Consider the following 15,026-nt stretch of genomic DNA (forward strand, 5'->3'; position numbering starts at 1 on the left):
CTCTGTTGCCCGGGCTGGAGTGCAGTGATCTCAGCTCACTGTGACCTCTACCTCCTGGGCTCAAGCAATTCTCTCTGCCTCAGCCTCCCGAGTAGCTAGAATTACAGGCGCCCACCACCACACCTGGCTAATTTTTGTTTTTTTTTTAGTAGAGACAGGGTTTCGCTATGTTGGCCACGCCAGTCTTGAACTGCCTACCTCAGGTGATCTGCCTACCTCAGGTGATCTGCCTGCCTCAGCCTCCCAAAGTGCTGGGATTACAGGCATGAGCCACCGCACCCGCCCTTCTTTGTTTTCTGAGATAGGGTCTTGCTGTGTCGCCCAGGATGGAGTGCAGCGGTGTGATCACAGTTTACTGCAGCCTAGACACCTGGCCTCAAGAGATCCTCCCACTTCAGCTGCCCAAGGAGCTGGGACCACAGGCGCCTGCCACTCTGCCTGACAATTTTTTTTTAAGTTTTGTAGAGACGGGGTCTCACTGTGTTGTCCAGACTGGTCATGCAATCCTGGCCTTAACTGATCCTACCTCAGCCTCCTGAAGCACTGGGATTACAGGCATGAGCCACTGCACCCAGCCTGAAAATTAACCTGTCTTTGCGTGCACAGTTGAGCCCTTCAGAAATCTGGGCATGGTGGCTATGGCTGGGTGCAGTGGCTCAGGCCGGCCATCCTTAGCAGTTTGGGAGGCCGAGGCGGGTGGATCACCTGAGGTCAGGAGTTCGAGACCAGCCTGGCCAACATGGTGAAACCATGTCTCTACTAAAAATACAAAAATTAGCCGGACGTGGAGGCAAATGCCTGTAGTCCCAGCTACTCCAGAGGCTGAGACAGGAGAATCACTTGAGCTCAGGAGGCAGAGGTTGCAGTGAGCCAAGATCACGCCACTACACTCCAGCCTGGGCAACAGAGCAAGACTCCATCTCAAAAAAAAAAAAAAAAGAAAAAAATCTAGGCTGGGCGCAGTGGCTCACACCTGTAATCCCAGCACTTTGAGAGGCCCAGGTGGGCGGATCACGACGTCAGGAGATCGAGACCATCTTGGCCAACATAGTGAAACCCCATCTCTACTAAAAATACAAAAATTAGCTGGGCATGGTGGCACGTGCCTATAATCCCAGCTACTTGGGAGGCTGAAGCAGGAGAATCGCTTGAACCCAGGAGGCAGAGGTTGCAGTGAGCCGAGATGGCGCCACTGCACTCCGGCCTGGGCGACAGAGCCAGACTCTGTCAGAAAGAAAGAGAAGGAAAGGGAGGGAAGGAAAGGGAGGGAGGGAAGGAAAAAGAGGGAAGGAGGGAGGGAAGGAAAGTAAGGGAAGAAATCTAGGTCTGCACACACACAACCGCCAGGTGAATGGCTGTGGGCATTTCATGGAAATACTGCCTGGTTTCCCCCTTTGAATGAATGCTTACCTGGCAGGAGTCGACTTTGCCTTCCAGGAAGCCCGCGCAGATCATGCGGTCTGTGAGGGAGAAGTTGTAGAGCACACTACAGGTTTTCTGGTCTATGATGCCCACGGACGCCTTCTGCAGGAGCTCGGGCTTGGTGGCTACCAAGGAAAGAGCCCAGAAAGGCCGCTTGCAGAGTGATCATCAGAGCAGCTCTAGTTCAGCTCCGATAACAGCCCCAAGATGCAGCATCCCCACCCCACAGACGAAGAAACCAGGGCTCACAGAGTTGCAGGAATCGCACAAAGCCACAGAGTGAGAAGGAGGTGGGCCTCAGATTCCTCTCTCAGAGCGCAAGAGTCTCCCCACTGTCCCCATAGGGCTGCTGCCCTTGCACCTGGGTAATGTGTCGGAGGCCATTCTGAGGTCAAGGGAAGCATTAACTGTTGGGGTGGGAGGGGTCTCGGGATAGACTAGCACAAGCAAGCACCAGTGAGCATTTGCTTTTTTTTTTTGAAACAGGGTCTTGCTCTGTTGCCCAGGCTGGAGTGCAGTGGCACAATTTTGGCTCACTGCAGCCTCCGCCTCCCAGATTGAAGTAATTCTCCTGCCTTAGCCTACCAAGTAGCTGGGATTACAGGCACATGCCACCACACCCGGCTAATTGTTGTATTTTTAGTAGAGAGGGGCTTTCACCATGTTTGGCAGGCTGGTCTCGAATTCTTGACCTCAAGTGATCCACCCGCCTCGGCCTCCCAAGATGTTGGGATCACAGGCGTGAGCCACTGCACCCAGCCAATTTTTGTATTTTTTTTAGTAGAGATGGGGTTTTGCCCTGTTGGCCGGGCTGGTCTTGAATTCCTGACCTCAAGAGATCCACCAGCTGAGGCCTCCCCAAGTGCTGGGATTACAGGTGTGAGCCACCACATGTGGCCACCAGCAAACATTTTCTATAAATAGTCAGAGAATTAAATATTTTCAGCTTTAAGGGCCAGTCTCCATCACAAGTATTTAACTCTGCTGCTATTGCAGGAGAGCAGCCATAGACAATCTGTTGATGTGTGAACGTGGCCCCTGTTCCAATAAAACTTTATTTATACAAACAGGCAACGGCCAGATTTTGCCCCCAGATGGAATGGGGAGGTGAGTGGTGTGTGGGCAGTGGGACCAAAGACAAAGGGATCAGCCACAGAGGTCCCTGTGCAGTGGAATTGGTTTAGGGTCCAGCTAAGAGATGCCCATCCTGACCCTCCCCAGGCCAGGCCCTGGAGAATAAATCCACTGTTCCCCTTGACGGGGCAGGGCTCACCATTTCCTTCCTGCGTATTTCCCCATCCAGAGATCATGCACTTCCGGCCCACAGGGAACTTCTGGATGGCCAGGGGCAGGCAGACAGGCTGGATGTATTTGTTGAAGGCCAGGGGGCTGGCCAGCTCCAGGACAGCCAAGTCGAAGTCCAGGATGCCAGGGTTGTAGAGGGGGTGCAGCACCACCCGCCGCAGCCCAATTTTCACCGGACTCCCACCCAGGCCCAGGAGGGACGCAGTACCCAGGTGGGCCCGAACCTGCTCCACCTTCGTGCTATGGAGACAGGGCCCTCAGACGTGCCCGCCCTCCAGCGCATGCCCGCCTTCTTGGGGAGGGACGGGGCTGATGCACACCCCCAGGAAGCCACACAGGGCTGCCTGGGCCCCAAGACCATTCCTCTCACCCTCGGCTCCAGGGAGGAGGACCAGGGGAAGAGGGGCTGCTGGGCTCCTCCTGAAAAGGATCCTGCACTGGGGGACCTTGGGCAAGTCAGGGGACCCTCAGGCTTCATTTTCTATACCTGTGCCAATGCCCCCCCAACCCCCTACAGCTTTATGAGTCTCTTTTTTGTTGAGACAGGGTCTCACCCTGTTGCCCTGGATGGAGTGCAGTGGCACCATCAGGCTCACTGCAGCCTCGACCTCCTGGTCTCAAGCAATTCTCCTGCCTCACCCTCCTGAGTAGCTGGGACCACAGATGCGGGCCACCATGCCTGGGAATCTCCAAGATAAACGCTGCCTGGGTAGCAAGCAATGGGCAAGAAACCCTCCTCCCCCTCCCCTGGTTATGCCCTGTTTGTCCTTAGAAGCCTTGGCACCGGCTCCCTCCTGTCTCTCAGCTGCCCTCAGGAGAGGAAGGGCTGCTCCCCAGGGGGTCCATGCAGCAGCCCCAGCAGGATGGTTTCTGACAGGGAGGGGCTGGTGAGGAGGGGAAGCCGAGCAGCCTTCCCGGAGGAGGCGGGCCTTACTGGTTGAAGCAGTGGGCGGCAGACAGCAGCCAGCGGTCCCCCACCACGGTTGCGCCACAGAAGTGCCGGGACCCTTCCTTCAGGCTGACCTGCCAGGGCACCTCCCCGGAGGCAGCTCCGAACCCGCCCACGACCCGGATGAGCTTCTCCATTGCAGGCCTGGCCCCACATTCTGGAAGGGGGACACAAGACCAGGTCTGGGGATTTTGGCCTGCTTGGATGGGAGCATCTGGTGGGGTGGTCCCAGGACACTGGTTGCAGCCAGGCCCTAAAGGTGCTACAATCCCTCCCATTCCACACATGAAGCCGTGGAGGCTTCGGGGTGTCCGTAGTTTGCCCAAGGTCTTGTAGCAAGTTCGTGGCCTAGCTCGGGGGACAGAAGTTAAGAAAGCAACATACAGCGGCCCAGTCAGCCTGAGGACCCCCCGCAACAGACCCCACCGCAGACCCGCAGCCCACAAAGCCAGGTTTACAGGCTCCTTGCAAAGACGGGGCTGCACTCCAGGAGACCCATGGGGCGGCTGAGAAAAGGGAGGGTATGATTGTTATGGGGTTTCAGAACAGAGTGGGGGTATAGGTGAACTGAAATGAAGCATGGCCGGGCGCGGTGGCTCACACCTGTAATCCCAGCACTTTGGGAGGCCGAGGCGGGCAGATCATGAAGTCAGGAGTTTGAGGCCAGCCTGACCAACATGGGGAAACCCTGTCTCTACCAAAAATACAAAAATTAGCTGGGTATGGTGGTGGACGCCTGTAATCCCACCTATTCAGGAGGCTGAGGCAGGAGAATCACTTGAACCCGGGAGGCGGAGGTTGCAGTGAGCCGAGATCGTGCCACTGCACTCCAGCCTGGGCGACAGAGCAAGACTGCGTCTCAAAAATAAAAAATAAAAAAAGTATCCCATTGATAGATCGCCATAGTTAAAAAGACATGGGCAAGACCTGTGGACAGAAAGATACCATGAGGGTACACGCAACATAATATGGGAATAAATGGATACACGTGACCTTTCCTTGAACAGGAAGATCCAAAATTACGAAGATACTATGAAGATATCAATTCTCCCTAAATCAAGATAGGAGCCTACATCATCTTCTACCTTTCTGCCCCCAAAATACCTTGTAGCTTAGGAACGGTGACCCAGTCAAGAGGCACAGTGCTGGGGGCCTGCGTGGATTTGGTGGGGGTGCTGATCACAGGGCTCTCAGGACTGGTAGGCCAGGCCGTGCTGGGGGCGGCGGGGGCAGGAGCCACCGTGGGGGCCAGAGGCACGCTGGCTTTGGTGGTGGCCTCCAGGATCCAGTCACGTAGCCTGGTGACTCGGGCATAGACCCCTGGACGCCGGGCTTCCGCACACCCGATTCCCCAGCTCACGATGCCAGCCAGAAAGAACCGGCCAGAGGGCTCCTCGCAGACCAGGGGTCCTCCTGAGTCACCCTAGGAAACCAACACACACCCTCAGGATGGGTCGGCAGCAGCCAGTCCAAACACCAGTGCTACGAGGCCCAAGAAGGTGCTCTGAGCTGGGACTGCCAGGACCTCTCTCCACACAAGCTCACAAAGCACTTGGGGGCTGATCAGTCACATCTCAGAACCGGTTTCCTCTTCTGCGGAGGAAAAAAAAAAACAAAACCCAAGACAGTTGGACTGTGGGGATCTCTAAGATGTCTTTCAGTCCTATCTCTGGCAGGCCAAAACGTGACCCACATAAATAACATCCCCTCCTCCTCCTAACTCAGTACACCTTTGATAATGTCACCACTTGCTTAGGCTGACAGTATGGCTGCCACGCGGGTGCCTCCAGATATCTCACTGGTAGCTGTGGCACTGCTCCCAAAGTGCTTCATCTGCTCTCACTCATCCGGCCTCACCATTTTTTACCTTGACTCTTACATTCTGTGTATCGCCTTTTTGTTTGTTTTTGTTTTTGAGACAGAGTTTCACTCTGTTGCCCAGGCTGGAGTGCAGTGGCGCGATCTCGGCTTACTGCAACGTCCGCCTCCCGGGTTCAAACGATTGTCCTGCCTTAGCCTCCCAAGTAGCTGTGATTATAGGCATGCATCACCACGCCCGGCTAATTTTCCTGTATTTTTGGTAGAGACGGGGTTTCACCATGTTGGCCAGGCTGGTCTTGAACTCCTGACCTCAAGTGATCTGCCCACCTCAGCCCCCCAAAGTGCTGGGATTACAGGCTTGAGCCATCGTGCCCGGCCGACTCTTACATTCTTAAACAGGAGCCCTCTCTTATTAGTTCCTAGCATTTTCTCCAGATTCTGGTTTCAATATTGCAATCTAAGCACATGTAGGAGTCTCTCCCTATCTCTTCCTCACCCACCAGGCCTTAGAAACAAGAGCAAAGGTATGCACAAAAAAGACAGGAATCCACAGCCATGCTAAAAAAAATTAGGCAGGGGAGATCCTGGTGGTGGACCAGAAACCACGAAGACTCACGAGAGGCTGAGAGAGGAAGCGGCCGCCCAGCCCCTGTGCAGAAGCTCAAGACAAAAGAGAGATCTTTCTCAAGAGGACCTGGGTTGGTTGGGGTAGAAAAGGGATTTGGGCAACCACAAAGGATCAATGAGACCAGGAGGCCTTTGGTCCCTTGAAAGGGGACATAGAATCCAAGAACACAAACTGTTACTGTCCCCCACTGAGAGAAAGTGAATAGCAAATATAAGATCACATCAAGAATTGAGAGACATTTTTTAAATTTTCAATTTTGTTTGAGACGGGGTCTCACTCTGTCACTCAGGCTAGAGTGCAGTGGGGCTTACTGCAACCTCCACCTCCCGGGCTCAAATAGTCCTCCCACCTCAGCCTCTTAAGTAGCTGGGACTACAGGCATGCACCACCAAACCCAGCTAATTTTTGCTTTTGTTTTTGTAGAGACAGAGTTTTGCTATGTTGCCCTGACTGGTCTCAAACCCCTGGCCTCAAGCAACCTGGCTGCCTCAGCCTCTCAAAGTACTGGGATTACAGGCATGAGCCACTGCACCCAGCCTTTCATTCTTAAGCACCAGTTGAGGGATTCCAATCTCCATGAAATAAAGACACTCAGTTACAACAGAGTAACTTATGTTGGCCTGAAATACAGTTAACCACAAATATAGAATATAGAAGAACCATAACTGGGATTAAATTACGATCCTCAGAGAAAAAGAAAGAAATGGCATCCACGAAACAAGAACAGGACACTGCAAACAAGACCAGGTGGCTGAAAGAAGAAAGAACAATGAAATACCTTGAAAACAAAAATTATAATTATCGGCCGGGCGAGGTGGCTCACACCGGTAATCCTGTAATTACACCCGTAATCCTAGCACTTTGGGAGGACAAGGTGGGCAGATCACCTGAAGCCAGGAGTTCGAGACCAGCCTGGCCAACATGGCGAAACCGTGTCTTTACTAAAAATACAAAAATTAGCCAGGCGTGGTGGTGGGCACCTGTTAGCTACTCGGGAGGCTGAGGCATGAGAATCGCTTGAACCCGGGAGGCGGAGGTTGCAGTGAGCCAAGATGGTGCCACTGCACTCCAGCCTGGGTGACAGAGCAAGACACTGTCTTAATTAATTAAAAATACAAAAATTAGCTAGGTGTGGTGGCGCATGCCTGTAATCACAGCTACTCTGGAGGCTGAGGCAGGAGACTCGCTTGAACCCGGGAGGCGGAAGTTGCAGTGAGCTGAGATCATGCCACTGCACTACAGCCTGAGTGACAGAGCGAGACTCCATCTCAAAAAAAAAAAAAAAAAAAAAAAAAAAAGAAGAAGAAGAAAAAGAAGGTTCCAGGTATACAGCAGAGGCAGCTTTGGGTGACCCCTGATTTTCTCTCTCTTTTTTTTTTTTTTTTTGAGACAGAGTCTTGCTTTGTCGCCCAGGCTGGAGTGCAATGGCGCAATCTCAGCTCACTGCAACCTCCAGCTCCCAGGTTCAGATGATTCTCCTGCCTCAGCCTCCCGAGGAGGAGCTGGGATTACAGGCACCCGCCACCACGCCCAGCTAAGTTTTGTATTTTTAGTAGAGACGAGGTTTCGCCATGTTGCTCAGGCTGGTCTCAAACTCCTGACCTCAAGTGATCCACCCACCTCGGCCTCCCATAATGCTGGGATTACAGGCGTGAGCCACCTCGCCCAGCCCTGGAACCTTCTTGAGTTGAGCCTGCAGCTCGCTCATGGCCCAGCTGACCAGCCAGGGGCAAGAGTCCATGGGGTTCCCATAGACCAACCTTTCCTGTACAGATGGAGACAATCTGATGCCCAGGGTATGTGCTGGCCTCATTCATACAAGAAGTGTTTCTTGGGTGCCACGTTGTATCAGGCCCAGTGCTGGGAACAGTGTCTGTGTCCCCACACAAGTCCCGGTTTAGAGGGCAGCTAGGGGGATTTACACAGGGACCCCATTGTAGCCAGGGAGATTACACAGGGACCGCAGGCTCTGTGGCACGCACCTGGGGCCCACTGGAAGGGAGCAGGGAGCCATGGAGGGCAGAGGAGGGAGTGAAGTCAGGTTAGAGCTTCAGGAAGATCCTCTAAGCAGCAACTGCCTCTCAGTCCCAACTGCTTTAAAATTCCTCAAGAATGGGCATCCACATATCTGTGAATCGCTCAGCATTTGAACAGGCTCATGTCTATTTCTGTTTTTCTGGGGTCTGGGGCGTTGGGGGCTCACAACGGGCATCCAGATATCTGTGCATTGCTCAGCATTTGAACACGTTCGTGTCTATTTTTGTGTTTTTCTGGGGTCTGGGGCATCGGGGGCTTACCTGGCAGGAGTCCACCTTCCCGTCCAGGTAGCCAGCACACACCATCCTGTCAGTGAGGGAGTGGCCGTACAGGCTGGCACACAGGGCCTGGTCCAGCAGCTCCACAGTGGCTTTCTGCAGCACCTCTGGCTTGACCACTGGCCCGATGGGGAGAGAAAAGCAGGGTGAGAATGCCGGAGCCCTGGCAGCCACTTTGAGCTGGGAGGCTGAAGGACATCTCTTCGAGCCTCCCTCAGTTTCCCAGCTGCAAGCGTGGCTGCCTACAACACCTGGCTCTGAAACTGCAAAAGGTAAACTCCCCACCTGGCAACACTCTCTGCCTGGACAAGGAAGAGGCATCAGACAACACCCCCAGCCGGAGGTCCTCATCTCCCCTCCGCAAGCTCCACCCCTCAGCATTCCCCATCTCGGGGATCTCAGGCCCCTCCTTCCAGGTCCACAGTCCTCAAATTCCAAGTTGGCCTCAAGTCAGCCCTCAAATATACCCAGAATCAGCCCGTCTCACGCCCATCCTTGCCCAGGTCATTACAGCTCTTCCTCACTGCCTTCTCTTATTCTGGTCTCACCCTACTGAAATCCATTCCCAACCTGGCAGCCAGCACCACCCTTGCTAAATATTAAATCAGGTCACATCAACTCCAGCCCCAGGGGCTGCCTTGCTGTCCTCCCACCCCAGGGCCTTTGCACATGCTGTTCCTGCTGCCTGAAATGCTTGTCCCTGCAGAATCTGCCGGACTTCCTCCTTCCTCTCCTCTCTCCAGGAGGCATCTCCTGACCTCCTTATTTAAAGCTGCAGTCCCCACCCCCACCTTATTTTTTTCCACTGGATTCATTTCCCTCTGTCAGTCATCTTGTGGCTGATTGACCACCTCCTGGAACTGCACCACCCAATACAGTAGCCACGGGCCACACGCGGCTATTTAGATGTGCATTTCAGTACATTAAGATCAATTTCTTTGGCTGGGTGAGGTGGCTCACACCTGTAATCCCAGCACGTTGGGAAGCCAAGGCGGGAGGATCACGAGGTCAGGAGATCGAGACCAGCCTGGCCAACATGGTGAAACTCTGTCTCTACTAAAAATACAAAAAGTTGCCGGGTGTGGTGGTGTGTAGTCCCAGCTACTCAGAGGCTGAGGCAAGAGAATCGCTTGAACCCGGAGGCAGAGGCTGCAGTGAGCAAAGATCACACCACTGCACTCCAGCCTGGGCAACAAGAGCAAAACTCCATCTCAAAAAAAAAAAAAAATCGCAGTAGCATCAATGACGGGTTATAAATATATCTTAGCAAGCAGTGGAATTTGTAAATACAGAATCAGAGAACAATGCAGACCCATTGTGTTTTTCTGCATTATTTTTTTTTATTTTTATTTTTTTGAGACGGAGTCTCACTCTGTCCCCCAGGCTGGAGTGCAGTGGCGCGATCTCGGCTCACTGCAAGCTCCACCTCCCGGGTTCACGCCATTCTCCTGCCTCAGCCTCCCGAGTAGCTGGGACTACAGGCGCCCGCCACCGCACCCGGCTAATTTTTTGTATTTTCAGTAGAGATGGAGTTTCACCATGTTAGCCAGGATGGTCTCAATCTCCTGACCTCGTGATCTGTCCGCCTCGGCCTCCCAAAGTGCTAGGATTACAGGCGTGAGCCACCGTGCCTGGCCCTCTGCATTATTATTATTATTATTTTTTTTTTTTTTTTTTTGAGATGGAGTCTCCCACTGTCACCCAGGCTGGAGTCCAGTGGTGCAATCTTGGCTGACTGCAACCTCTGCCTCCTGGGTTCAAGCAATTCTCCTGTCTCAGCCTCCTGAGTAGCTGGAATTATAGGCGTGCACCACCATGCCAGGCTTTTTTTTTTTTTTTTTTTTTTTTTTTGTATTTTTTAGTAGAGATGGAGTTTCACTATGTTGGCCAGGCTGGTCTTGAACGCCTGACCTCGTGATCCACCCGCCTTGGCCTCCCAAAGTGCTGGGATTACAGGCGTGAGCCACCGCGCCCGGCCCTTTTCTGCGTTATTTGCCCGCCTGCCTGCCTGAGCTCCCTTGCAGGCCGAGGAAGATGCTTACGGAAGTCCTCCTTGAGGTAGCCCCAGCCTGAGATCAGGCACTTCTTGCGGGGTGGGAAGATGTGTGTGGCAGCCGGGAGGCACACGGGCTGGATGTGCCGGCTGAAAGGCAGAGGGCTGGCCAGCTCCAGCACTGCCACGTCGAAGTCGGCTGTGTCCGCGTTGTACAGGGGGTGCTTGACGATCTGGGCCACCCGGGCCCGCACGGTGCTGGCCTCCGAGCCACTGAGGTAGGTGGCACCCACATAGGCCACCCACTCCGTCGGGTCTTGGAACCTGCAGGAGCAAACCCCAGCTCAGAGGTCACCGAGGGTCAGAGCCGTTGGGGGAGGCAGATGGGACACTCGCCTTGGGTGCAAAATGTAAGGGGTATCCCCCCTACATTCATAATTAGTAACAGTATTTATAAAAATCAGGCCGGACACAGTGGCTCGTGCCTGTAATCCCACACTTTTGGAGGCTGAAGCGGGAGGATCACTTGAGCCCAGGAGTTCAAGACGATCCTGGGCAACATAGCGAAACGCAGTCTTTAAAAACAACAACAAAAAACAGGCCGGGCGCGGTGGCTCACGCCTGTAATCCCAGCACTTTGGGAGGCTGAGGCGGGTGGATCATGAGGTCAGGAGTTCAAGACTAGCCTGGCCAAGATGGCGAAACCCTGTCTCTACTAAAAATACAAAAATTAGCCGGGCATGGTGGTGGGCGCCTGTAATCCCAGCTACTCAGGAGGCTGAGGCAGGAGAATCGCTTGATCCCAGGAGGCAGAGGTTGCAGTGAGCCAAAACCACCACTGCACTCCAGCAGGGTGACAGAGTGAGACTCTGTCTCAAAAAAAAAAAAAAAAGGATATCACAATATTTTAAAAAATCAAAGTGAATGCAAAAAATGTCCACAATGAGCAAAACATCAACAAAATGTCATTAGTCACCGAGGAATGCAAGTCAAAACCGCAGGGAGATGCTATACTTCACACCCACTGGGATGGCTACTCTCAAAAGAACAGCAAGTGGGCCGGGCACGGCAGCTCACACCTGTAATCCCAGCACTTTGGGAGGTCGAGGCGGGTGGATCACGAGATCAGGAGTTCGAGACCAGACTGGCCAACATAGTGAAACCCTGTCTGTACTAAAATTACACACAAAAAAATTAGCTGGGCGTGGTGGCAGGCACCTGTAATCCCAGCTACTCAGGAGGCTGAGGCAGAAGAATCGTGTGAATCCGGGAGGCGGAGCTTGCAGTGAGCCGAGATCGTGCCACTGCACTCTAGCCTGGGCGACAGAACGAGACTCTGTCTCAAAAAAAAAAAAAAAAAGCAAGTGGAGGATGTGGAGAAATTGCAACCCTTGTGCACCATTGGTGGGAATGTGAAATGCTAGAGTCGGATGTGCCTGTAATCCCAGCACTTTGGGAGGCCAAGACAGGAGGATCACCTGAGGTCAAGGAGTTCGAGACCAGCCTGGACAACATGGCGAAAACCCATCTCTACTAATTATACAAAAAAAAAAATTAGCCAGGTGTGGTGGTGTGCACCTGTAGTCCCGGCTGCTTGGGAGGCTGAGGCAAGAGAATTGCTTTATCCCAGGAGGTGGAGGTTGCAGTGAGCTGAGATCACACCACTGCACCCCAGCCAGGGCGACAGACACTCTGTCTCAAAAGAAAAAATAAAATAAAATAAAGAGGCTGGACACAGTGGCTCACGCCTGTAATCCCAGCGCTTTGGGAGGCCGAGGTGGGCGGATCACGAGGTCAGGAGATCGAGACCATTCTGGCTAACACGGTGAAACCCCGTCTCTACTAAAAATACAAACAAATTAGCCGGGCGTGGTGATGGGCACCTGTAGTCCCAGCTACTCGGGAGGCTGAGGCAGGAGAATGGCGTGAACCCGGGAGGCGGAGCTTGCAGTGAGCTGAGATTGCGCCACTGCACTCCAGCCTGGGTGACAGAGCCAGATTCTGTCTCAAAAAGAAAAAAAAAAAAAAAAGAATGCCCTCAGATTCAACAACAGCAAAAGCAAAAAAGAAAGGAAAAGAAAAAATTACTTCAAAGGGCTCTAAGGAAACCAGAAGTGACGCCCGCAGTGCACGCGGGAAGGCAGGAGAAATACAGAGGGTTCGGGTTTGGCGCTTCGGGATGGGGGCTTACTCATGGAAGCAGTGAGCGGCAGACACCAGCCACCTGGCGTTGATGATGGTGGCCCCACAGAAGTGCTCCTTGTTCTCTCGAAGGCTGGCTTGCCACGGAAACTCCCCCGGGGACGCTTCCACGCCGCCCACGATCCTGCCGGCCATCCTCCAGGCAGGCTGCAAGCCACATTCTGCAAGACAGCAGGTCACCAGCCAGGACCCCACGAAGGCAGGACCTCACCCTAAACTCCCAGAACATGCATCTCTGAGTCTCTCATCTACATTCCCTGGGTTCAAAGAGATGCTTGGGGGCCCCTCCTTGGCTTCTCTAACTCTTCGGGGGTCTCCCCATCCCTCCCTCTTCAGCTCTTCTGGCTCCCCCATCCTGGCACGTAGGTCAAGCATCCAAGGTCACGTGCACCAGTGAGTGGCAGAGAAAGGTCTCTTAGCTGTGGGTAAGGGGCGATGACCACACGTACATGTTTGTGTAGGATATTGTGTCTCTTTGCTTATTTAGTCTACTTTTATGTCCTTCAGCAAAATTTTGTAATTCTTTGTTTTTTTGTTTTTTTTTTTTTTTTTTTTTTTGAGACAGAGTCTCGCTCTGTCGCCCAGGCTGGAGTGCAGTGGCACGATCTCGGCTCACTGCAAGCTCCGCCTCCCGGGTTCACGCCATTCTCCTGCCTCAGCCTCCCGCGTAGCTGGGACTACAGGCGCCCGCCATCACGCCCGGCTAATTTTTTTTGTATTTTTAGTAGAGACGGGGTTTCACCGTGTTAGCCAGGATGGTCTCGATCTCCTGACCTTGTGATCCGCCCGCCTCGGCCTCCCAAAGTGCTGGGATTACAGGCTTGAGCCACCATACCCGGCCCCAAAATTTTGTAATTCTATAATTATATATAATAATTATTATCACAGGCATGGCACGTTTGTAAGTTTAGTCTTTGATATTTCTTTTTTGTTATTGTTGTTGAGATGGAGTCTTGCTGTGTCGTCCAGGCTAGAGTGCAGTGGCGCGATCTCAACTCACTGCAAGCTCCGCCTCCCAGGTTCAAGGGATTCTCCCACCTCAGCCTCCTGAGTAGCTGGGATTACAGACGCCCACAACCACACCTGGCTAATTTTTTGTACTTTTAGTAGAGCCGGGTTTTCACCAAGTTGGCCAGGCTGGTCTCGAACTCCTGACATCAAGTGATCCGCCTGCCGCGGTCTCCCAAAGTGCTGGGATTACAGGCCTGAGCCACAACATCCGGCCTAGTCTTGATATTTTATTTTTTGTCACTACTGATCATGAAAGGTATTTTTTCCTTTGTATCTTCTAATGTATTATTACTGTATAAAGCAAAATGACAGCTTTTTTTTTTTGAGACAGAGTTTTGCTCTGTAGCCCAGGCTGGAGTACAGTGGCGTGATCTTGGCTCACTGTAACCTCTACCTCCCAGGTTCAAGGGATTCTCCTGCCTCAGCCTCCCAAAGTGCTGGGATTACAGGCATGAGCCACCACACCCAGCCTTTATTTTAAATAGCTTTTTAGTCAATTTCTGGATTCATTTTATTTTACTCTTCCAGCTTCTCTCCTTCTGTTTGGATATTGATTTATTTTAGACAGACAATGATTTCAAATGAATTAAGATTTTCCTCTTCCTTTCCAATAGTTAAACTGCTGTCCTTACCTTAATGCATGGGCTAGCATTGCTAGAAAAATGTTGGCTACTCTTCCAGCATTTTATTTTTGAGATAAGTTCTCACTCTATTATCCAGGCTGGACAGTGCAGTAGCACAATCATAGCTCACTGCAGCTTCAGTCTCCTGGGCTCAAGCCATCCTTCCACCTCAGCCTCCTGAGTAGCTGGGACCACAGGCACACACTGCCACGCGGGCTAATTTTTTTTTTTTTTTTTTTTGAGACAGAGTCTCACTCTGTCGCCAGGCTGGAGTGCAGGGGCGCGATCTCGGTTCACTGCAAGTTCCACCTCCCGGGTTCACGCCATTCTCCTGCCTAGCCTCCGAAGTAGCTGGGACTACAGGCGCCTACCACCACGCCCGGCTAATTTTCTTTATTTTTAGTAGAGATGGGGTTTCACCGTGTTGTCCAGGATGGTCTCGATCTCCTGACCTCGTGATCCGCCCACCTCAGCCTCCTAAAGTGCTGGGATGACAGGTGTGCGCCACCGTGCCCAGCCAATTTTTTTTTATTTTTAGTAGAGATGGGGTCTCACTATGTTGTCCAGGCTGGTCTCAAACTCCTGGCCTCAAGTGATCCTCCTGCCTTGGCCTCCCAAAGTGCTGGGATGACAGGTGTGAGCCACCGTGCCCAGCTAATCTCCCCCTGCATTTTAACTGTCTCTTTCCATTGCTCAAATCCCTGTGGCCACACCACGCTGCTTACAGGACAGAGCTCCAGTCCCTGGTATTCAAGAC

At 52.8% G+C, this 15,026-nt stretch overlaps 1 protein-coding gene across 1 annotated transcript in view; it reads right to left on the bottom strand.

Moving 5' to 3' along the window:
* TMPRSS9 (transmembrane serine protease 9) overlaps positions 1-15,026 on the bottom strand; it is a 34,019-nt gene that overhangs the window by 5,575 nt on the left and 13,418 nt on the right. The window contains exons 6-12 of the mRNA XM_030795890.1: positions 12,625-12,796; positions 10,483-10,757; positions 8,423-8,559; positions 4,781-5,099; positions 3,662-3,833; positions 2,696-2,967; positions 1,411-1,547 (exon numbers count right to left, since the gene is read on the bottom strand). Of these exons, the coding sequence (XP_030651750.1) occupies positions 1,411-1,547; positions 2,696-2,967; positions 3,662-3,833; positions 4,781-5,099; positions 8,423-8,559; positions 10,483-10,757; positions 12,625-12,796 (1,484 nt within the window). The remainder of the gene's footprint in view (positions 1-1,410; positions 1,548-2,695; positions 2,968-3,661; positions 3,834-4,780; positions 5,100-8,422; positions 8,560-10,482; positions 10,758-12,624; positions 12,797-15,026) is intronic.

The sequence above is a fragment of the Nomascus leucogenys genome, chromosome 17 (genome assembly GCF_006542625.1).
Source record: "Nomascus leucogenys isolate Asia chromosome 17, Asia_NLE_v1, whole genome shotgun sequence".
Classification (NCBI taxonomy): domain Eukaryota; kingdom Metazoa; phylum Chordata; class Mammalia; order Primates; family Hylobatidae; genus Nomascus; species Nomascus leucogenys.